This window comes from Varroa jacobsoni, unplaced genomic scaffold, assembly GCF_002532875.2.
Source record: "Varroa jacobsoni isolate VJ856 unplaced genomic scaffold, vjacob_1.0 scaffold_91, whole genome shotgun sequence".
In the NCBI taxonomy this organism is placed as follows: Eukaryota; Metazoa; Arthropoda; class Arachnida; order Mesostigmata; family Varroidae; genus Varroa; species Varroa jacobsoni.
Genome location: NW_019212993.1, coordinates 59714 through 77819, shown reverse-complemented (window position 1 = coordinate 77819; position 18106 = coordinate 59714). Strand labels below are relative to the sequence as shown.

Sequence of the window (18106 nt, the reverse complement as noted above, 5' to 3'; positions counted from 1 at the left end):
ATATAATGTTAGACCGTCAAAGTAAGACGCGGCATGGGAAGCGTCATTTCACAGTAGAGAGTTAATGATTTGAAAACATTCTGTAATTCTCGAAATATCTTTCGCCTATTTAAATTAAAACAAATTAAAATAAAACCTACTGTATTCCTTCAAAGTCTGGCAATTTTTGGCTTTGACCTCGGTCTAGCAGCAATACAAACGGCCACATTTTTGGCTCATTCGGTATTCCAAAGTGTATACAAAAGGGAATTTCGAGCATAGTATGTGATCAGCATGATGGCAGTGTGATTTTTTAGATCGACTCCTCCGCCTATATAAGGTTGATAATATTTACATAGGAGTGTTACTCCGCCGTACATTGCTATCGTAGCTGATATTGCTGGATATCGACGTTTATATTAAATAGATTGAACATTCAAAGTAGTCATAAACAGACGTACGGTAAGTATCAGACTTGGCTTCATCAGCTCAAATTCCCATCGAGAGTATATGATCGAGATCGAGAATTGTCGTTATTTGTGGAGCATACTTGTGGGATATTCAACGTTATTCTTAACACAATATAATTTTCCCGTTCGTTTCAACTACACTGTCGGGCGGTTATCTCATACTAGTTAAGATTCACGCTGACACGCTGCTACCGTGACTGCGCAACCGTTCAACTCGTTTCTAGATGCTTCATCCAGGCTCATACCTAGGAAGAACGTATCGACTTATGGGCGAGAGCAGCGTAAGTGTACGGACTCCTCCGGCTAAAACGCCTAGCGCAAGGACTTCAAGGATTCGGAAGCTGGGATACGAAGCGGCCTCGCGGTTTAGCTGATCGCGACTTCGGAGGCAATACAGCTGAGCGATGCATAGCGCAATTTATGGCGCCTAGGGCTTCGCCTATCGTAGTGTTTACCGAACACTGGAAACATCGCAATAGTGGGTGCTGCGAGCAACTGCGCAGGTAGCCAGGCGGTATATGGGCGGATCGTTCACTTGCATGTGAGCTACAGCAGTCTTCACATGTTGGAGCGCTTCAAACGCTGCTCGATACGCCAGCACGTAACGGCGACGCTTCTGGCTCCATAGCGATTCTAACGGAGAGTCTCTAGTACGACCCGACCTTTTATTCGATGACCTGGGAAGAAATGAAGGAAACCAGTAGAGTAATTCATATCCAACAGAATGAATAAGGGAGTACGTTTCGGGAGCTGCAGCGGCCCCATAAGATCTGACTCACCATGACAAAAAACCGTATCGGAAGATCTATTGTCGTCTAGAGCGACCGACATTTCGCAGCTCGGCTTCGTTTTCTGACAGCTTTTGCAATTGCGAATATACTTCCCCCCACACCCTGCGCTCCCTCAAGTAGCGAGACATTAATTGACGGACGGTCGTTGTCAAGCCCGAACGACCTTAGTGACAGAAAGGGCGAATACCGCTGGTGCAGTTCGTCGCGGGAGGACTGATCGAGTAACTCATAGCTAGGTTCGTCCGCCGAAGACTTACCCCTCGTATAATCTTCCAGCGTTTAGCGTTGAACCTTCTCTATCAAAGTGCCGTACGGATTCCCCGCTATGAAGAGCTGTACGAAAGTGATAGGCCCTGCGGTTCTTTTTATATTAAGCAGAAAAACAGCGCAGACATAGTTGTGCTCCGGACTGTCCATCAAAACCCGTTTGATATTAATAAAGACTCGAGATTCGGAAGCTTCTCGGGATAGTTTTATTTGCGTACGATACGACCTGGAGATCGTTCCTACCCAATATACCTGTCACACGGTTTGGTCCTGAGGCCAGCATTTGACGGCTGTCAGTCGCGTGAATCCTTTTAGTCGTTTTGTTGAGCGGTTATCATCAACCGTCAAAATCGAGGACTTCTGCACCTCCTGAGCCCTCTGAGAAGCGGGAAGCCATATCGTCAGTTCTCTCAGCGGTCGTGATTGCATCGAGCTGCCACTAAAATCTGCACTAATGACGAGATTTGACCGAAGAGAATTATTTAAGTACTACTCACAACGGCCCAAAATCGAAAGTACATTTATTATTACAGTACACATGTTTTCGTCCGTTTCGGTACGTACGTACGTACGTACGTATATAGCTCTAGACCGTGCTAGGTCTTTTCAAGGTGCCGTTGATATAAGTCTCTACTTTAAAAAAAATTCCCCTTTTCTAAGCTCTCTCTTACATTGAGACCTGGCCTAAATTACCGGAGTGTCCTAATAAAATACCTAATGAGAATATACTGTTATAATATGGTTGTACGGTAGCATATTCATTGCCTTGACAGCATGAAGAACTTCGTTTTTGCCGTCAAGCCTTGCAATGAAGCGAAGGAAGGTCGAAGAGTCTTCATAGCTGCAGAGTCGTTAACCTAAGCTATCCAGAAGTCGTCTAGAATCTCTGATAGCGGCATTCATTAATATCTTGGAAGTAATCTTATCGCGGCGACTACCGTTTTGAAAAATAACCCGTGAAAAATGCTCCTTACTTTCGCAAAACGAAGCGTGCTACTTACAAATTTAGCAAGCCGCTAGCTGTTACGTGTCTTCAAAAAGCACACAGGCGAATACTCGCTTCGAATCTAGCTTGAGGCTAGTTTGAGAGCAACATTTCTCTATTTGTGTTCCATTAGGGATGTGCACATGTACGCACACATGGCCCCGAAGTATACGGCTTTCACGTATGCTTCGGAGCCACCTTAGTAAGCTCCTTCGCTACTACTGCTTTCAAAAATCACAATGAGGATATTCTTTATGAAACATCGATCTGACTATGGAAATTAGAATCGGACCTGTTAAAGGAGGAGAAGGAGACTACATGTTTGCCACCTGCATTTCTGTGCGACGTATAATCTACACTCAGACACATATGAACAAATGCATTGAAATGTTAACCGTATCTATGTCTAATGTTAATAAATAGAAGAGTTTAGGTAATATCTGCGCTTCATATATGTTTTCTTCTGGTGGCTTTAACGTACCGGTTATTTTCACTACTGCATCATTGCTTATCTAACGAGAACAGACCTTTCTCGTCAGGAGGGCGCCGGACAAATACTACCGTTGTATCCTGTAGAAGTAACGTCAAGAAGCGTCAGGTTCTCGATAGTAGTTGTTTGTTTCGTTAAGCATTTTCTTACCACAAGTTACGCTAAGGAGGCCTCTCATAGATTGAAAAGTGCCGAATGTTAGAACTGAGCACGCCAAGTTATGGACGATCTTGGGCTTTTGACACCACTTGGCATGAAAAGTATCGCACTTGGTAGGCGTATAAGTTTTATCGAGAAACGAAAGCTTTGTCTATTGCATCACCGTGATACAACATAACACCCTTTATTACTGCCCGACAACCAGCCCACAGCATATTTTAGATTTATTCAAATTTCGAGACCTTTCTTCCTTATCAACACATCTGTCCGAGATCTACTGTAAAAGAGAACAGCGTAATATAAATAGTCGACTCAAATGCAACGTCAGCTGGAAGGCCATACATTGGGGACTTGAAGGCCTCGTTACTACCTTAGCGTTGGCATGATTAACTTGCATGCCCTAAACTCTCATTCTAGAGGTAACAGTTAAGTTTGTGGCTGGATTTCAATTGAGATTTGCATCCTTTTAATCAGCTCCCGCAGCGAAAATGGAAAGGTACCAAGGACCACTGAGAGAATTATGAAAAAATTCTTGAACGCCTCGAAGCGTCCGCAAAATTTGAATCACAAATGACAATTTCTGTCCGAATTTGGCAGTTCCCGCTGTCGAGGAACGACAGTATCGATAAATGATTATATAAACTATGATATATATTTATAACAATGGGCCAATCCTTTCATGTGTACTTTTTTGCTCAACTGGAGTTGTGGAGCTACTCAGGCGTTGTTCGAACATAGGGTATTCCACAATGAGAATTGTTGAAAAAGAAACAGAAAATACTTATGCTTAGTAGTGCCGTTAAGCATTACTTCGTGTCCCCTGCTTCCTTCCAGCACAGAACGAAGTGTGTCTACGCTAGGTTTGGAGTTCCGATCACACTGCATGCGTTTTCAATTTCAACAGACAAATGCCCTCAAAGGGCACGATGTGACTACGAAGAGAACGTGATATTATAAACTACTTGTACGTTCAGTCTGAGTGTTGATTAGTAATTTACATGTCTAGTCTGTAGTAGATTAAGTGATCATTCTACATGATTTTTTTATTGGTAATGTTTGTACTTTCCCTCTGTTACTGAGTAGTACGAAATACGGTTGATGTTCAAACACACAACGCTCTACGCGCACGTAAAGGTATTTTGCGGACCAGTTAAGAATTATTCATTTTATATTCAGGCTTTTTCGGGCCCTAAATCTGTTTTATGCACAAGCTTTGATAGATTGAATGTATGCCCAGTTGACGACCTTCGTAGAAATTACCCCAAAGGTGGTACTGATAATAAAAAGACTTGAGCGTCCTGCAAAAAATTTCCCCACCATGTAACATGGCACTCCGTTTGTGATGTTCTCGGCCTTCGCGAATCGCTCACGTGATCTATCCTTCGATTTTTTTTCGAACTTTATCCTTCGACCGACGGGCATACTTCTGCCCCTGCAACGAGCAGCGACAACAGCTAATACCAATGCCGCCCGCGTTTCCGCCCATACACAGTATAAACGTAGCTCCTCTACATGGTAGCTTACTGATGACGTCCGAATGTTTGACGCGTCCCGAAGTAACCGGCGGATAGCAAACCTGGCGGCGGCTATTTGCTTATATTACAAGCTTTCGCCTGCCGCCAGCGCAGGTCAACGTGCAGAAACAGCCTGTATAGCCATAGTCGTCACCGTACGCTCATGTACAGCAGGAGAAGCGCTACAATGTATTCACACGAAACCACTCATAATCCGGACTCCTACATGAGTAGTCCAAAGAAGCATTACACAAGGATTTATCATGACGATTGCCGTAGCACAGAGGTGAACTAGAAGCGAATAAGCCGTAATGTTGCGTTCGAACTGAATCTTACCTAACGCCTGTCTTGTGTCGGCATTGCGGAAGTCCGCTCATCGGTTCCGATCTCGGATGGATGAGTTTGCGTAGTTTCCTTCCTGTTCATCTGTGACAAAGGGTCAACTGTAAGCGGTGTGCATGTTGGGAAAAAGTTTGAACAAAGTTTGGCTAGATTTTTCGACGATTCTGTTTAACAGAAGGGGGTGATGTGGCTCATTGTTTTCTTGTGTTGTTGACGTTAACAGCGTCGGGGGCAACGCTGGGGCAGCTCTAACGAAAAGGTTATTGTTTTTTTACGTTCTACTAGTTCGCGGTATTCGTCATCCCCCTCTTAGTCTTTACTAACCTTAGCTTTTACGCGTTTACGTTCTGTTGCCCTTTTGGCCGGTTCTGGCCCCTGGAAACTACACCAGTTGGCACCAGTACGACGAGTACCACAACAGATACGTGGTTTTTGACCGCTCAGAGCGTTCTAAAGAAATGCCTACCGGAAGTTTCACAATACACGCAGTCCTTTCAGTTACGCAATAATCACCAACACTTGTCCACTAGGTGTTTGGATTGGGCAAAAAAAAAACAAATGGTTTAGATAAGAGAGTAATGTTATCCTATTTTCCAAAAAAAGTAAAGTCAGTTCGTACAGATGAATCAGTCAATGGCACCTCATTCCCTGTTTCATACCGTAAAGCAGCTAATTCTCGATTTCGTATTTTGAGCGTCGGCAGGGATTCGCGACTGTATCCCAACAGTTCCTATTCTAGTTTATGCGTACGATTACAGAGGGCCGTGGAGTAGTCATCGGGCAAATATCTAGTACGACTCTTGTACTTGTACTGAATTAGATTAGATTAGAGCAATAGCCATGCGAGAATAATTATATGGAAAGCTGCTCCAAAGCAGTAATCTCGTTCTAATCATTGTAACAGACCCTAGGTGTGTCTGCCCATTTTGCTGTTTCGGAAAATTCACGCCGCCAGATCGTTGCATCGGTTGTCTATATGTTACGTTATTGAAATGTAATAGAAATGCTTTCCATTGGCAGAAACATCGCGGAAATTTCTGCATAAAGATATTATAAACATACGGATAACGGGCGAATTCCGTTATAAGAACATAGTCTCCATGTGCCCCTAGGATCTATTAACTTGAAAAAAAAACTTGTTTCAAAAGTATATTTTTCAAACAATATATTACTTGCGTACGTCGTACTTTTTCAATAGGTAAAAATATAAAACTTACCGGGCTTTTTTTTCTCTCGGCTTGGCTGAGCGACAGGAAAATCTATTTTTTACCTTATTTATTTCCCTATTCTACGATGTACATACCCTACGCAAACCGAACTAATAAACGAGAGTAAGCTGCATATCAAGAATTACCTAGTTTAGGGACTTTACAATCTTTGACTCATTACAGCGAAGAAGAAATGGTGATGAAATCACATGATTACAGGAGTAATAGCGGCCCATCTGTGTGTAGCTCAAAGTTGCCAGCAACTCCTTGAAGAATAAGGAGGCTGGCAGAACGTGTGCTCAGGATTCGTACAACTGCATCCCGTTATTTCTCAAGGCCCGAACTTAGTTTTAGGTTAGGTACCGCAGAGAAGGGTAGAACTGATTGCAGATGTTGACTGAAACTAATTGGCTCGCATTGAAATTATAGCATACGGATTCTATTCGGTAGCCACTGAAATATTGTTCTGCATGACGATGCCGTACGATATATCTATACATTACATTACGAGCATGTTATCTAGCAACTGGTCGCCGTCGCATTTTGGCAGATGAAGATTTTCATTGAAGACAAACTTCTAAGTGGGTTTATCAATCACTGGACTATTTTCTGTCAAAATAAAAACATGTGAACTTGAACGAAAACTCAGACGCTGGATGAAGCTGCGTCTGAAGCCTGCCACAGCAAATTTTCATAAACATAACTTTGTTTCGACCATTCGGTTATATAAATCCAGCTAATTTCTCTCGACTCAACCAGGGTATCGTCATTCGTTACACAGTTGTGTAGAACGAATAATTATATGCAGTCAGTCCACATTACTGTTTATGCTGCCAATTCGTTTCTAAATAGTTGCTCGCAAATGTAGGTTTTTAGTAAACAGACCACTTCCCTAATTGAAGTGCTATTGAATGGACTGACGCAGTACTAGCCAGTTTTCCCGCTGAACTTACGGACGTGTAGGTGAAGCTAAGCGAAAACTCATTTATGTGTTAGAGGTCAGCCATCAGAGGCCGGACGGCAGCACGGGACCTTTATGCTGTTTCATCGGAGGGCAAGCCTGATCAGCAGAATGTGGCAAAGCCGCCGGCCTGCTGGTAAAGGTTTGTTCAACCTTATATAGAGATATACGCAAAGCTAAATTTCGATCCGACTTAACATCGATCGAAATCTTAGACTGACTATTTTCGTGTAGGTTTCATGCTGCAAAAAACGCCGATTCTAAGACTCCCGGTTATAGTGTTACTGTAATCTAGGTTTGTTGTCATGCTTTCGCAGTCTTTTGTGGTATATATGTAAATAAGGATTCTTCTTAAGGGCTAAATAAGAAATAGGTATAATAATTTTATGCTTACTATTCAGCATTGCCGTAACACCGAAAACCCAGGTACTAGATTTGAGCTCATTTTATTCACTTTTGCCTGTCAATACGATTTGTTCTCTTTACGACCGCGCGCACTTCATACTTCACCCGTTCTGCTGCATCGTCACATCTGGAGCAACGCGGTATATTCCTCAATGCGGTCGTTCGTAACAAGATCGCGCATTAATTGGGTTTAACTGACCTCTACGGGCAGCGCGTAAAACGCAATTCGGATTGTTACTCGCAGCATTTGACAACCACTTCCCGATACCGGCCGGTACTTACGGTTCTCTTTGGCGTTGAAGTTTAGCGTTGGTGTTACCAGAAAGACTGTCTACTGAAACCGAAGTGTGGGTCGTGGGCTTGTATCCGACTTAGCCATGGTCGAGCGGGTAATCTACCCATCTTATGGAGGATTGCCAACGTTGTAGCTACAATGCCAGATCCTATTATCGCTCCAATAAGGAAACCCTTATAGAAGGCCCCACCGCGTAATACTCGCCCATTATGCAACACCTGTATCCCATTCGATATTTCTTCGTAATCAGTTGATAATCTTGGTTCTGTATTTCGACTGGTCTTCGTTACCCGATGCATGGTCGCTTGTCTGAAGAGATCCCCTCTTCGATGGGTCCAAATTCTAAAAATAGACTAAGATAGAAAAGTGACCAAAAGAGAGCAATGATCAATACGACTTCATTATTTTGGAAACATTGGTGTGTTGATGTTGAAAATTGTCTTATACTGCTTCGCTATTTTTAGAGGTGATATTACCCTAATCATCAATCACCTAAAAGAAAACTTTAAATCAGAACTCAACCAATAATAATTACTAGAAAAAAATATATGCAAAGTCTACGCTATATGGTACACGGAAAGTTCGGGTCAGTTAAGGACATGTAAACGCCGTATCTATACAATGTAGCTATAAATAGAAAACTTTCAATGCATTGTGTCACAACGATGTTGCAATACGGACAGAGGATCGAAGTTCGTGCGTGATCTGGCCATTAAGGCTACTTGAGAGTCCAAAACCTGGACAGCTAGGTAGACTGGTTTATCCAATCGAAATACTTGTATTTAAAGTCTCCAAGATGACCACTGAGCAAGGCCAGCCGATAATAATAATAATAATAACGGAATGATGCTATACGATGCGTTAAAAAAACTACAAATATACAAATAAAATCCCAGCAGGATTGGCGCATTAAGCCAAAGTTTTTTTTTTTTAATTGTTTTTTGCACGCATTTCGTTAAATAGGGGTTAAGTCGTAGATTTTACTGGTCCCTTAGGTGTTTTTTTCGCCTGCGTGCTGTTTGTTGCATTAAATGATGTTTTTCGGTATGCACATCGTGCGGTTTGGCGAAGATCGACTATTACCGCCAGAGTTTACTTTGCATATTAGCACAGAGGTTTTTATTTCTTTTTCTCTCCTCTCTTCTCACCTTTTCTATAGCCTGGAGCAAGTGGTCTTCACGAGTAAACCTGAAAAACGCTATTGCAAATGCAACACCTTCGTCATCTTACTGAAGTAAGCATGCGTGGTTATAGAAAATATAGAGGACAAAGAGATTGAGAGGTTCCTACTTGATTTCGCCAACTGTAGTTAGGCCTATATAAATCATGTGAGAATATCGTGTCGAACTGCGCGCGTTGCGGTAAATAGATCAAGCAACAATCTCTACGGAAGCCAGATGAAACCTTATATACGTTCGCTCTTCTAGGTGCGATACGTTTTGCATATTTAGCTCGATCTTGCATGAGACAGCCCTTACTGGTGTTATTAGTTAGAATTTAGACAAAGCTTGTACCAAAGTTGCGTATTACGCTTGTCTATAGTAGCTTGAAATAGGTATATCAACAGATCACAAATCTATCGAAGTCGACGCGGTCGCTTACAAACAAAGAAAATAGCAAACCTATTCTGATGTTGGCCTGCCACAGTGCCACTATACCTTGCTTCAACGATGAGAATTTCTCCGCTTTCCTCTAGCGAAGTCAGCTCGCGATCGTGCGTCCGATCTCAGTCGCCTTATTCAGAACTTTGGGCAGCTTCTTTACAACCTATAGTCCTTCGTCCTAAGCCTTGAAATTAGCTAGGTACGCGGACAATCGCAATCGTTTGTAGATGTTTGATTATAAAACTGTACTTGTGAAAAGTCATAAGCAAAAACGAGGGTAGATCATTTCAGAGTCCTCGATCAGTAAATATGGAGGAACGTATAAGCATGTAGTTATGCACACACGCTTCGTAAAAGCCTACGTATGGATAGGTAGTGCTGTACGATAGGCCTAAGAACAGCGATATTTCTGCATATATGACAAACATAAAGTGCGCAGATAGCGGCGGATCTGCAGAGAGAACCCCAGCTTGCCCTGAACGAAGGTTTGTCACGGCAAAATGTAGCTGAAGATCTGTGAGTAGGAAATATGAACAAATTAAGTAGCGAGAACACTGTTTGTCTTATGGTTGTCAAAGTGTGCATAATACATCTTAATGCATTCTATACCTTGCTATTCACCATACGATTTTACCAGGCCAGATTCTATGTCAGGAGTCAGGATTTATGCAGATATTTTAATGTAAGACTCTTACCAATTTTAAGCAAAGTTCTCATAAGTGCATGTACGCACAAAGTTACCGATATACCTAGAGTTTACACGGCTGTAAAACGCGTTGTTGGTACTGATTAAATCTCATAACTGCTATATTATTGTTGCGGTGAAACTTGCGCCTAAACCGATTTAAATGTGTAGGGAGCCGTACCCTCGCAGTATTTAAGCCGATGTGCTCTGACGCGTATCACTGCGCAGAGTGACGCTCGGTCTATTAAGCGTAACGTATGCGGTCGCACAGTTTTTCATTGGCAATTAGGAGTTCAGAGGTTTGAAAGCGGGTCTACCGAAAATACCCATTCGTATTTTTCCGGACTTGTTATCATTTGCGCTAACCCAGTATCTATAGGATTCACCTGCCATGGACTCGAAAACTAACACGTATGCGGCCTAGGAAACACAGCAGATTACAAGCGCGTAAAATATATTCGACGCTAGATTTATTAAGCATTGGCCTAACGTGACGTAATCATCCGCTACTAGGACGAAAATGTATAAACCTGATACTTGGTCACCATGCATTTATTTGTCCATATAGATAAGGTACTATTTACAAAAAAGCCAATTACAAAAAAGTACCATTTGCCGAGCTAAGGAGTGCCCATGAAAAAATTTAGACCTTCATTAGCGTCGTTTTAGCTAATCACAAATAACAAATAAACTGGCACTGTATTACTACCTATCGCTCACAAAGTTCCCGACCTGTTACGGTCGAAGTATTCCTATTATCGACTTTGGAACCTCGATGTCATTTCCTGATTCGACAAACGTTCAACGGCACTCGTATCTCTTGTCGCGCAACTAACCGGCTCCTACAATGAAAAGTATAGACATCGTTTCAGAGATTCATATCTTCGCTACGGTACAAAAGACGAGTGAGATGACACGGATCCGTCACTTATTTGATTGTTACCTGGGCACGCGGTAAACACGTATGCACCCGCGCAGAAAATACCAGTTGCTAAGCTGTGAGCCCCTTCTACATCTATCACCAACTTCCAACGTCTATCACATTCTATGGGAGTTCCTTTGTACATATAACAGCAAACAAATTGTTTGAGTTTTACCTTTGGTACTTCCGTTAGTAATTACTAAAGGCGAATATGACACTAAGAATACATTAACTTTAACGGTTTCACTAGGAGCAGCCTCGTTATAATGTATGTTTTACTCTTAGATGCTTTGATTTTATAGTAATAGATTGTCGATGTATTATGGTTTACATACGACCGGCATTACCAGCACATAATGTCTGTTTTAAGATGGCCGAATGTGAGGCTTAGCGCTGCCGGCTGAACTTACTCCGGTCGACTACCGCTTATAATTCTAAGTTCCTTTCTCAGCGTTCCCTACGAATCAGCCCTCATCTTTTTTACCAGTACCGTAGGGTGGTAAGAGTAAGTGACTGCCACTGGGTCATCAGGCCAGGGCCACTCTGATCAGGTTCTCCACCTGCCCAGGTGAGCTAGTTTTCCGCACGGAAGTGGGACTTCTCTATGGGTCCTCTAAATTCGTCAAAGCTTCGTTCGTTACGTTACCTAATTGCAGCTGTTCGTAGAGATCTCTTTTGTCAGAGTCTCAGCCTGTACAGTATCGTGGTCGTATGATGAAGGATGTGATGCCTCTCATACTGTTCCCTAGGGATATCATTCCGCTTGCCATGTGCCTCTCTCTATTGTAGCTAAGCGCCGTATGCAGGTCGGCAGCGTGTGGTGTTGTATCTCGCAGGCCACCGCTGCAGAGAACACAGATGTTCGATGAGCTCTTACTAATTTGTGAGGGTAACCTTGAAAGGCCCAGTTATCTTTGAGGATCTGAATTAGGTAGGACGTAAGCTCTACACCGGAACGTGCAATTTTTTTATATTAGGGATGGTGTCTTTCGCTGGTGTTTACTGAACAAAATTAGGTATTGCTATCTCAAAATCTAGTTTCGGCATCATCCGTCAGATCCTGCCGGAACGTGCGATTTCCTTTAGCTTTCGGAATCTAGAGAATGAAGCCTGTCAGTATTAGAACCGCATTTGTGTTTACCGTGCGGTACGTCGGGTTAACGCTAAGCGTAAGGTTTTGCTGCGCATTTCGAAATAGTCTTTTGATGTGACCCCCATTGGTTCGGGTAATATTCAAACAAGTGGTCTTTTAGAAAATTTTCACAGAGACCCTAGTTGCCTTTGGGACGGCTTACATGATGTCATTGAAATCTAATCCGTCGCAATGGACGACTACCTACGGCTATTTTGTATATGGTTGTATATCTGAGGTTACACGGTAGATCGTATCTAATACATATTTCGAGCTTCTCGTCTCACATCTTTTCTCTTTTGAGTTATGTGCATTGTATTCATATACATTGAGCTATGTAATACCACCCTATATAGAAAGTACCAACTTCTAAGTATGGTGACGTTGTTTTTTTTCTATATATATTCTTCTGTATATAGTTGACACGGAGAGATGCCACCCGACGCAGCCGTTCCGCTGTCCAGGCAAGGGCACAGTTTGTATCAGTATTCAGTATCTCTGCGATGGGGCTCCGGACTGCCCTGACGGCTATGACGAACATGCCGCCCTATGCACCGCAGGTGAGTGATCGACAGCAGGGAAACTTCCTCAAGAAATGAAGTACTATTGAGCAAACTAAATGCGCTTCAAAGAAACATACTAGCAGCGATTACGAACACATTTCTCCAAGGAAAGGCTTATCTATGCGCTATGTCTATGATAAACTCTACAGAAATGTGTGACAAAATGATGAGTTTCAGTCAGAAAAGAACTTTTAAACTACTTGATTCACACAAGTGTTTCTCACTTATATGTGACCTTATTTAAAGTTTCGGACTTTCAGATAGACATCCGAGGTGAGGCATAGAATTCAATAAATTGTTCGTAATGTTAAATATAATTGCATAATACGCTAAGACTTTTGTGCTAACTAGCCATTCGGAGAGCAGGATTTCTCAAAATACCACGCCATTTCTTTCCTTATTTCTCTCCTACAACTTTTACAACACAATTACTTGCTATTACTTGTATGTGTCTATGTATATATATATATACATATATATATATATATATATATATATATATATAGTAAAATTGGAGTTGTTTGATTAAATTGATTTCCAAAGCTTTTGATACTTTGCATTGACATGAGCTTTTAATCCATAATAAAAAGTGAGAAGCACATTTCGGAATAAGGAAGCAGAGCTTTTTTTTCGTGCAACCGTTCTCTTCCGAAGTGCAGCTGTAAAAAAATCTGGATCAGTAAGAGTGCATAACTTCTCCTCTAAGATAACGTTTTTCTGCGTGCAATTCTGATGTACGTACGTGTAGATTTAGCCCCAGATGACGAAACAGTGTACATGCTTGGTCACATAGCGTACCTATGTAGGAGAGATAAAACTTTAAGTACATGTTTTGATACATAAATGATACACCTTATGGTTTTTATAAGTGAACTGAAGATAAATCTGTGACTGGCACCGTTTGTGGTTGCAAACTTCCTATAGCTTCGTGCTTCTCTCAATTTCACGTATAGGTCTTAAAGCCATAACTCTTGGATTTGATTAGACGGAGCCAAAATTTCATGGTAACGACCTAAGAAATCGGTAGTGTTTTTACTAGTTATACCCGCAACCACGCTGAAAGAGCAATATCCTTCGACAAGCAGGGCCAACGCTGTCAAAAACACAATGCTATGTTTTACACTAGCCAAATGTTTTTACCTACGACATATAATACCATGTGGGATCCTACAGACTTTAGAATGTATCATGAGTAACATAGACGAAGAAATTTCAAAAGGTATAACTAATAGTGCCTAAACAGCCTTAAGGTGATCCATGTGATAGCTAAGTGGGTAACCTATTTGCCTACCAAACTTAGAAACACGTTATAAACTAGGTGTGAGCTGGGGCATAGACACATTTCATATCGTGTTAAGAGCCGGCCATCTGATCAAATGCCTAACAGCAATATCGGACGTAAAACTCGAAATGTAGGGAAAGCCTAAAAGTTCAGACTCAGCTGTTGCAGCAGTAATCGTAGTCTATACCATCAGAGAACATCGCGGCTTTCCTCAAGGTGCTTATATTTGACATAAATCTATTAATTTACAATAGTGAGTTTTGTCCCCGTCGAACGTTTTTTTTGTTGTTAGAAAGAGGCTTCCACGCCTACAATACGACCATCTACATAAAGCTTATAAAATATTGATTTGTGTTAATGTTCTGTAATCCAATAGATTACAGTTGGTTTGGATAGATACTTCCAACCATTGGCCTTCCTGAGTAATACGGGATTGCGTCCAAAAGGAACCTCGCATAAATAAAGCAAGACCTAGGTCCAGCAAGTCGGAGTCAGGAATAATCTTTCTTGGAGAACCTCTGTCTTATAACTGTTCCCCAGTCCATACAAATACTATGTGGCTGTCATCATCGTGCAGAGCGGCAAGGCGCTGCTTCCGGCCGGCATTATGTTACAAAGGCTGTTTGTAGATTACATCCATCTGTCCTACGTAAACTGAGGCAACATTCGCCGACCCGTGCCCTAAGCAGAGATGCTTGCTTCACCCTGGTTGGACATAGTTTACCCAATGACTAAACCCTTAGGAAACATTATCTCGGAGCACAGCTACGACGGAGATGGGGCAACTAGAAACACCTCTGCATTAGCGGACTAAATTAGTTGTTGCGACAGCGACATAACAACAACATGGAGCTACTTCCGCACGAAACTCCGTTTTCGTATACCATCTGTATTGTCAGTGTAGGTAAATAAACAGCCTCTTTAATATATTATGTTACTTAAGCGCTTGCTGCATGTATTGTAGCTAGTATTGCAGAACTTCAACATGTCAAAGGATTTCATCGGCCAGCGTACGGCTCGCCTGCAATCCAGATACACAAAAATATTACAGCAAAATATTTCCCAGCGCGTTTTTCTTCAGCTGTGCTGGTATAGCTTATATTTTCAAGTGTCCTCCAATAGAAATTTATGCATTGATTTACAATGACATGTGGTAAAATATGTAGGGATTCAACAAGAAATAAATTCAACGTCCTGACACTCACCGTACCTTGTGCTTGGCAACTGGCCTTTATACTATACGGTTGAAGCTGCACTTGAAAATAAGGTCCTTTTTTTTCGTGTAAACTGTAAGTGGCCATCCCTTCGTAATCCTTAGGCCCACGCTGTTCTCATTACTCAGACAGGCGCTGTTGAAACAACAGATTTTTTCTGGGCAATGCAAACGTATTATTACAACTATACTGGTTGAGTTATTTCCTGCTTGTCCCCTTATTGATCCTGCCATTACTGCCGCGGCCGATGGACAGAAGATTGTGTTCATGTTAAACAGGACTTGCTCAACTAAAGACGAAAAGCGAAACACTATCTATTCATTGTTTTATTTTTTTTTCTAAGTTTTTATCGTACTTTTGTTTATTAGGCCTTCGTGTAACTAACTCACTCTGTCCAATGTATGATTTGCGCCCATTATATATAGAGAAATGACAGATTCTAACATTGTTTGGGCCTTTATAGATGCCATTGTAATTGTGGTTAACACCCGCACGTATCTATATCTATGCCCTAGTCAAAAAATGCTCGAGCTAAAATATTGTACTGATTCGATGTAATTCCTTGGGCCACGCTCAAGGTGAATATATCTACCGTAGTAAACACATATCAATAAGGCCATAACGGTTCGTGCTACAGCGAGGACGCCTATTTTCCTGAATTAGTTCATCTCAGTCTTCTTTCATCCGAGAGCAAACCTTCAAGGGTGCGGTCATGTGCAACGCGGCCTAGGTAAAAGCTTTGGGAACGAAGTCATCATCACCATTTAATCCAAGAGAAAGGCAGTGTCCCTCTCGGTACTCACGTTTGTTGAGATATAGAAATGAGATTTTTATATCGTTGGTTCCAGATTAATTTCTAAGATTCAAGAGTACTTGTCAGGAAGTGCACAATGGTGAAATCTATGAATGGAGACATACACCTTTCAAACAACTGAACTAACCACTCTCATACGTTGTAAGTGAAATTGACGGGATATTAGCTAGAGCATTACATTTGAACTTATAAATAGTTACTTTTTTTTTCTAAAGCTTTACTTTACATACTTATATGGTCGTGTTTTATTGTGGCGTCTTTTGTGTCGTCGATCTGTGTTTACAGCGAAGCGACCGCCAGTTGAAGAAACAGCTTCGTTTATGCAAAGTCTGCTGGCTAGACATGGACCCAATTATCTTGAGAAGCTGTTCGGCCCCAAGGCACGCGGTGCCCTTGCTCCACTTGGCGGCGTTCAACGAGTGGCTGTCGCCCTTTCCGGTTTGTTGAACTTCTACAGAAGTAAAACAGTTAGCGCCCGACAGGGCATTCAGCTAGGGCTAATGAGATAAGTTAGCACTTATAAAAGAACTCTAGTAATACCTGTAAACACGTAAACGTTGAGTTGCGCCATTGTTGGGGATGTGATAAACAAATTTTCGTTACATCGTCTATCTATTGATAGTAATCTATATAAGAACTGAGGGTAAATAACAAGTAATTATCATTTTGAGCATATCAATACGTACTGAGTATGTCTCCAATAACGTTTTAACTATTTTCATGAAGTAGCCTAACAAATATGAGCTCAAAAGCAGAACTTGTCAAAAATAACGGAGTTTCTCAGGCTATAGAAACATACGTTTTTTTTTTGTTTCGCTACGGGGCATCTCACACATTCTTGGGCTAAACGTTATTTAGATAGCTTCGATAAGCTATTTCATACCTTTGAAGCTAGTCGTTGTTGATACATACCTTTCAGTAAAACTCATCACGTTTGTTTCAACTACAGATGCTACTATTCTTGCACTAGCTGACATATAAATGAATAGCTTATTGAACAGCAGCCGCAGAAGTGTAAGACTTTAGCCCATGTCTAACCTGTAACCTATACAAAATGTCACCTGCCGTCTTATATCAGTATGCCCATACCGATTCTTACAGGTTTACCTAGAATAAGCCCTTTTAGTTCATAATGAATGAGATTACCCTCAAGCAACCGATATGTCGCGATGAACTTACTATCGGGATCTGTTTTTAATGCGCCCCAGGTGTATCAAAATGGATTTTTGTAATGGAAATGACGACGAGTCGAGCTTGATCGACCAAGTGTGAACTTATATCAATTTTTGCTATTTCAGAGAGCGAGACTCTGGATGACTTTGGAAAGGCTTTGCATTTGATGCGCGGGGATCTAGAGCATCTTCGTAATGTGTTTATGGCCGTCGAGACGGGAGACACTTCCCTGCTCAGGTAAGTAACCTTACTTAGCTTTCGATAACTAGTTTCTAAAGTTACTTCTAGAATAAATTTACTAGACATGAAACGTTCAAATATCCGTCTTGCCGGGGTGCATTTTCCCATTTTTTAGAAATACATTGAATACAAAGGGCAATTAATCATCTGTGTGTTTAGAGATTAAGATAATTTTAGGAGCTTCAGTAAGCTGCCATTATCTGCACTACATGTGAAAAACCTTTTTCTCTGCAGGAGGCAGGGTCTTCTTTGAAACACTTGGGGTTATCCAGTCTTCTCGTTAGGTGAAGGTATACAATCTCATCCTGATTACTAACGTCGTAAACTTTGACACAGTAGAACGGCGCTAAACGAGTTAAGGCTCACAGAATTGCGAGTCCGCTAGGCTCGCAGGACTGGAACCCACAATAAGTGCTATTGAGTGAACCTCTACAGGCACTCTGGTCTTGTCGTATCGTACGTAGATTAGTGGTACTTATTGCAGCTAGCAGATGTAAACTATTAACCTTGAGAGCTGCCTATGCAAAATAGGGCATGTTTAACGCGTCCAATGTTTGCTTACTCATCGGGTTGCTACTCTGATTAGATCATAGTCAACTAGATAAAGCACG

General features: G+C 41.7%; 1 protein-coding gene across 2 annotated transcripts in view; it reads left to right on the top strand.

Moving 5' to 3' along the window:
* LOC111264183 (IDLSRF-like peptide) overlaps positions 1-18106 on the top strand; it is a 58900-nt gene that overhangs the window by 34565 nt on the left and 6229 nt on the right. For both annotated transcript variants that reach the window (XM_022839881.2, XM_022839863.2), the window contains exons 3-5: positions 12629-12769; positions 16368-16520; positions 17381-17492. In XM_022839881.2, coding sequence (XP_022695616.1) covers positions 12629-12769; positions 16368-16520; positions 17381-17492 — 406 coding nt within the window. The remainder of the gene's footprint in view (positions 1-12628; positions 12770-16367; positions 16521-17380; positions 17493-18106) is intronic.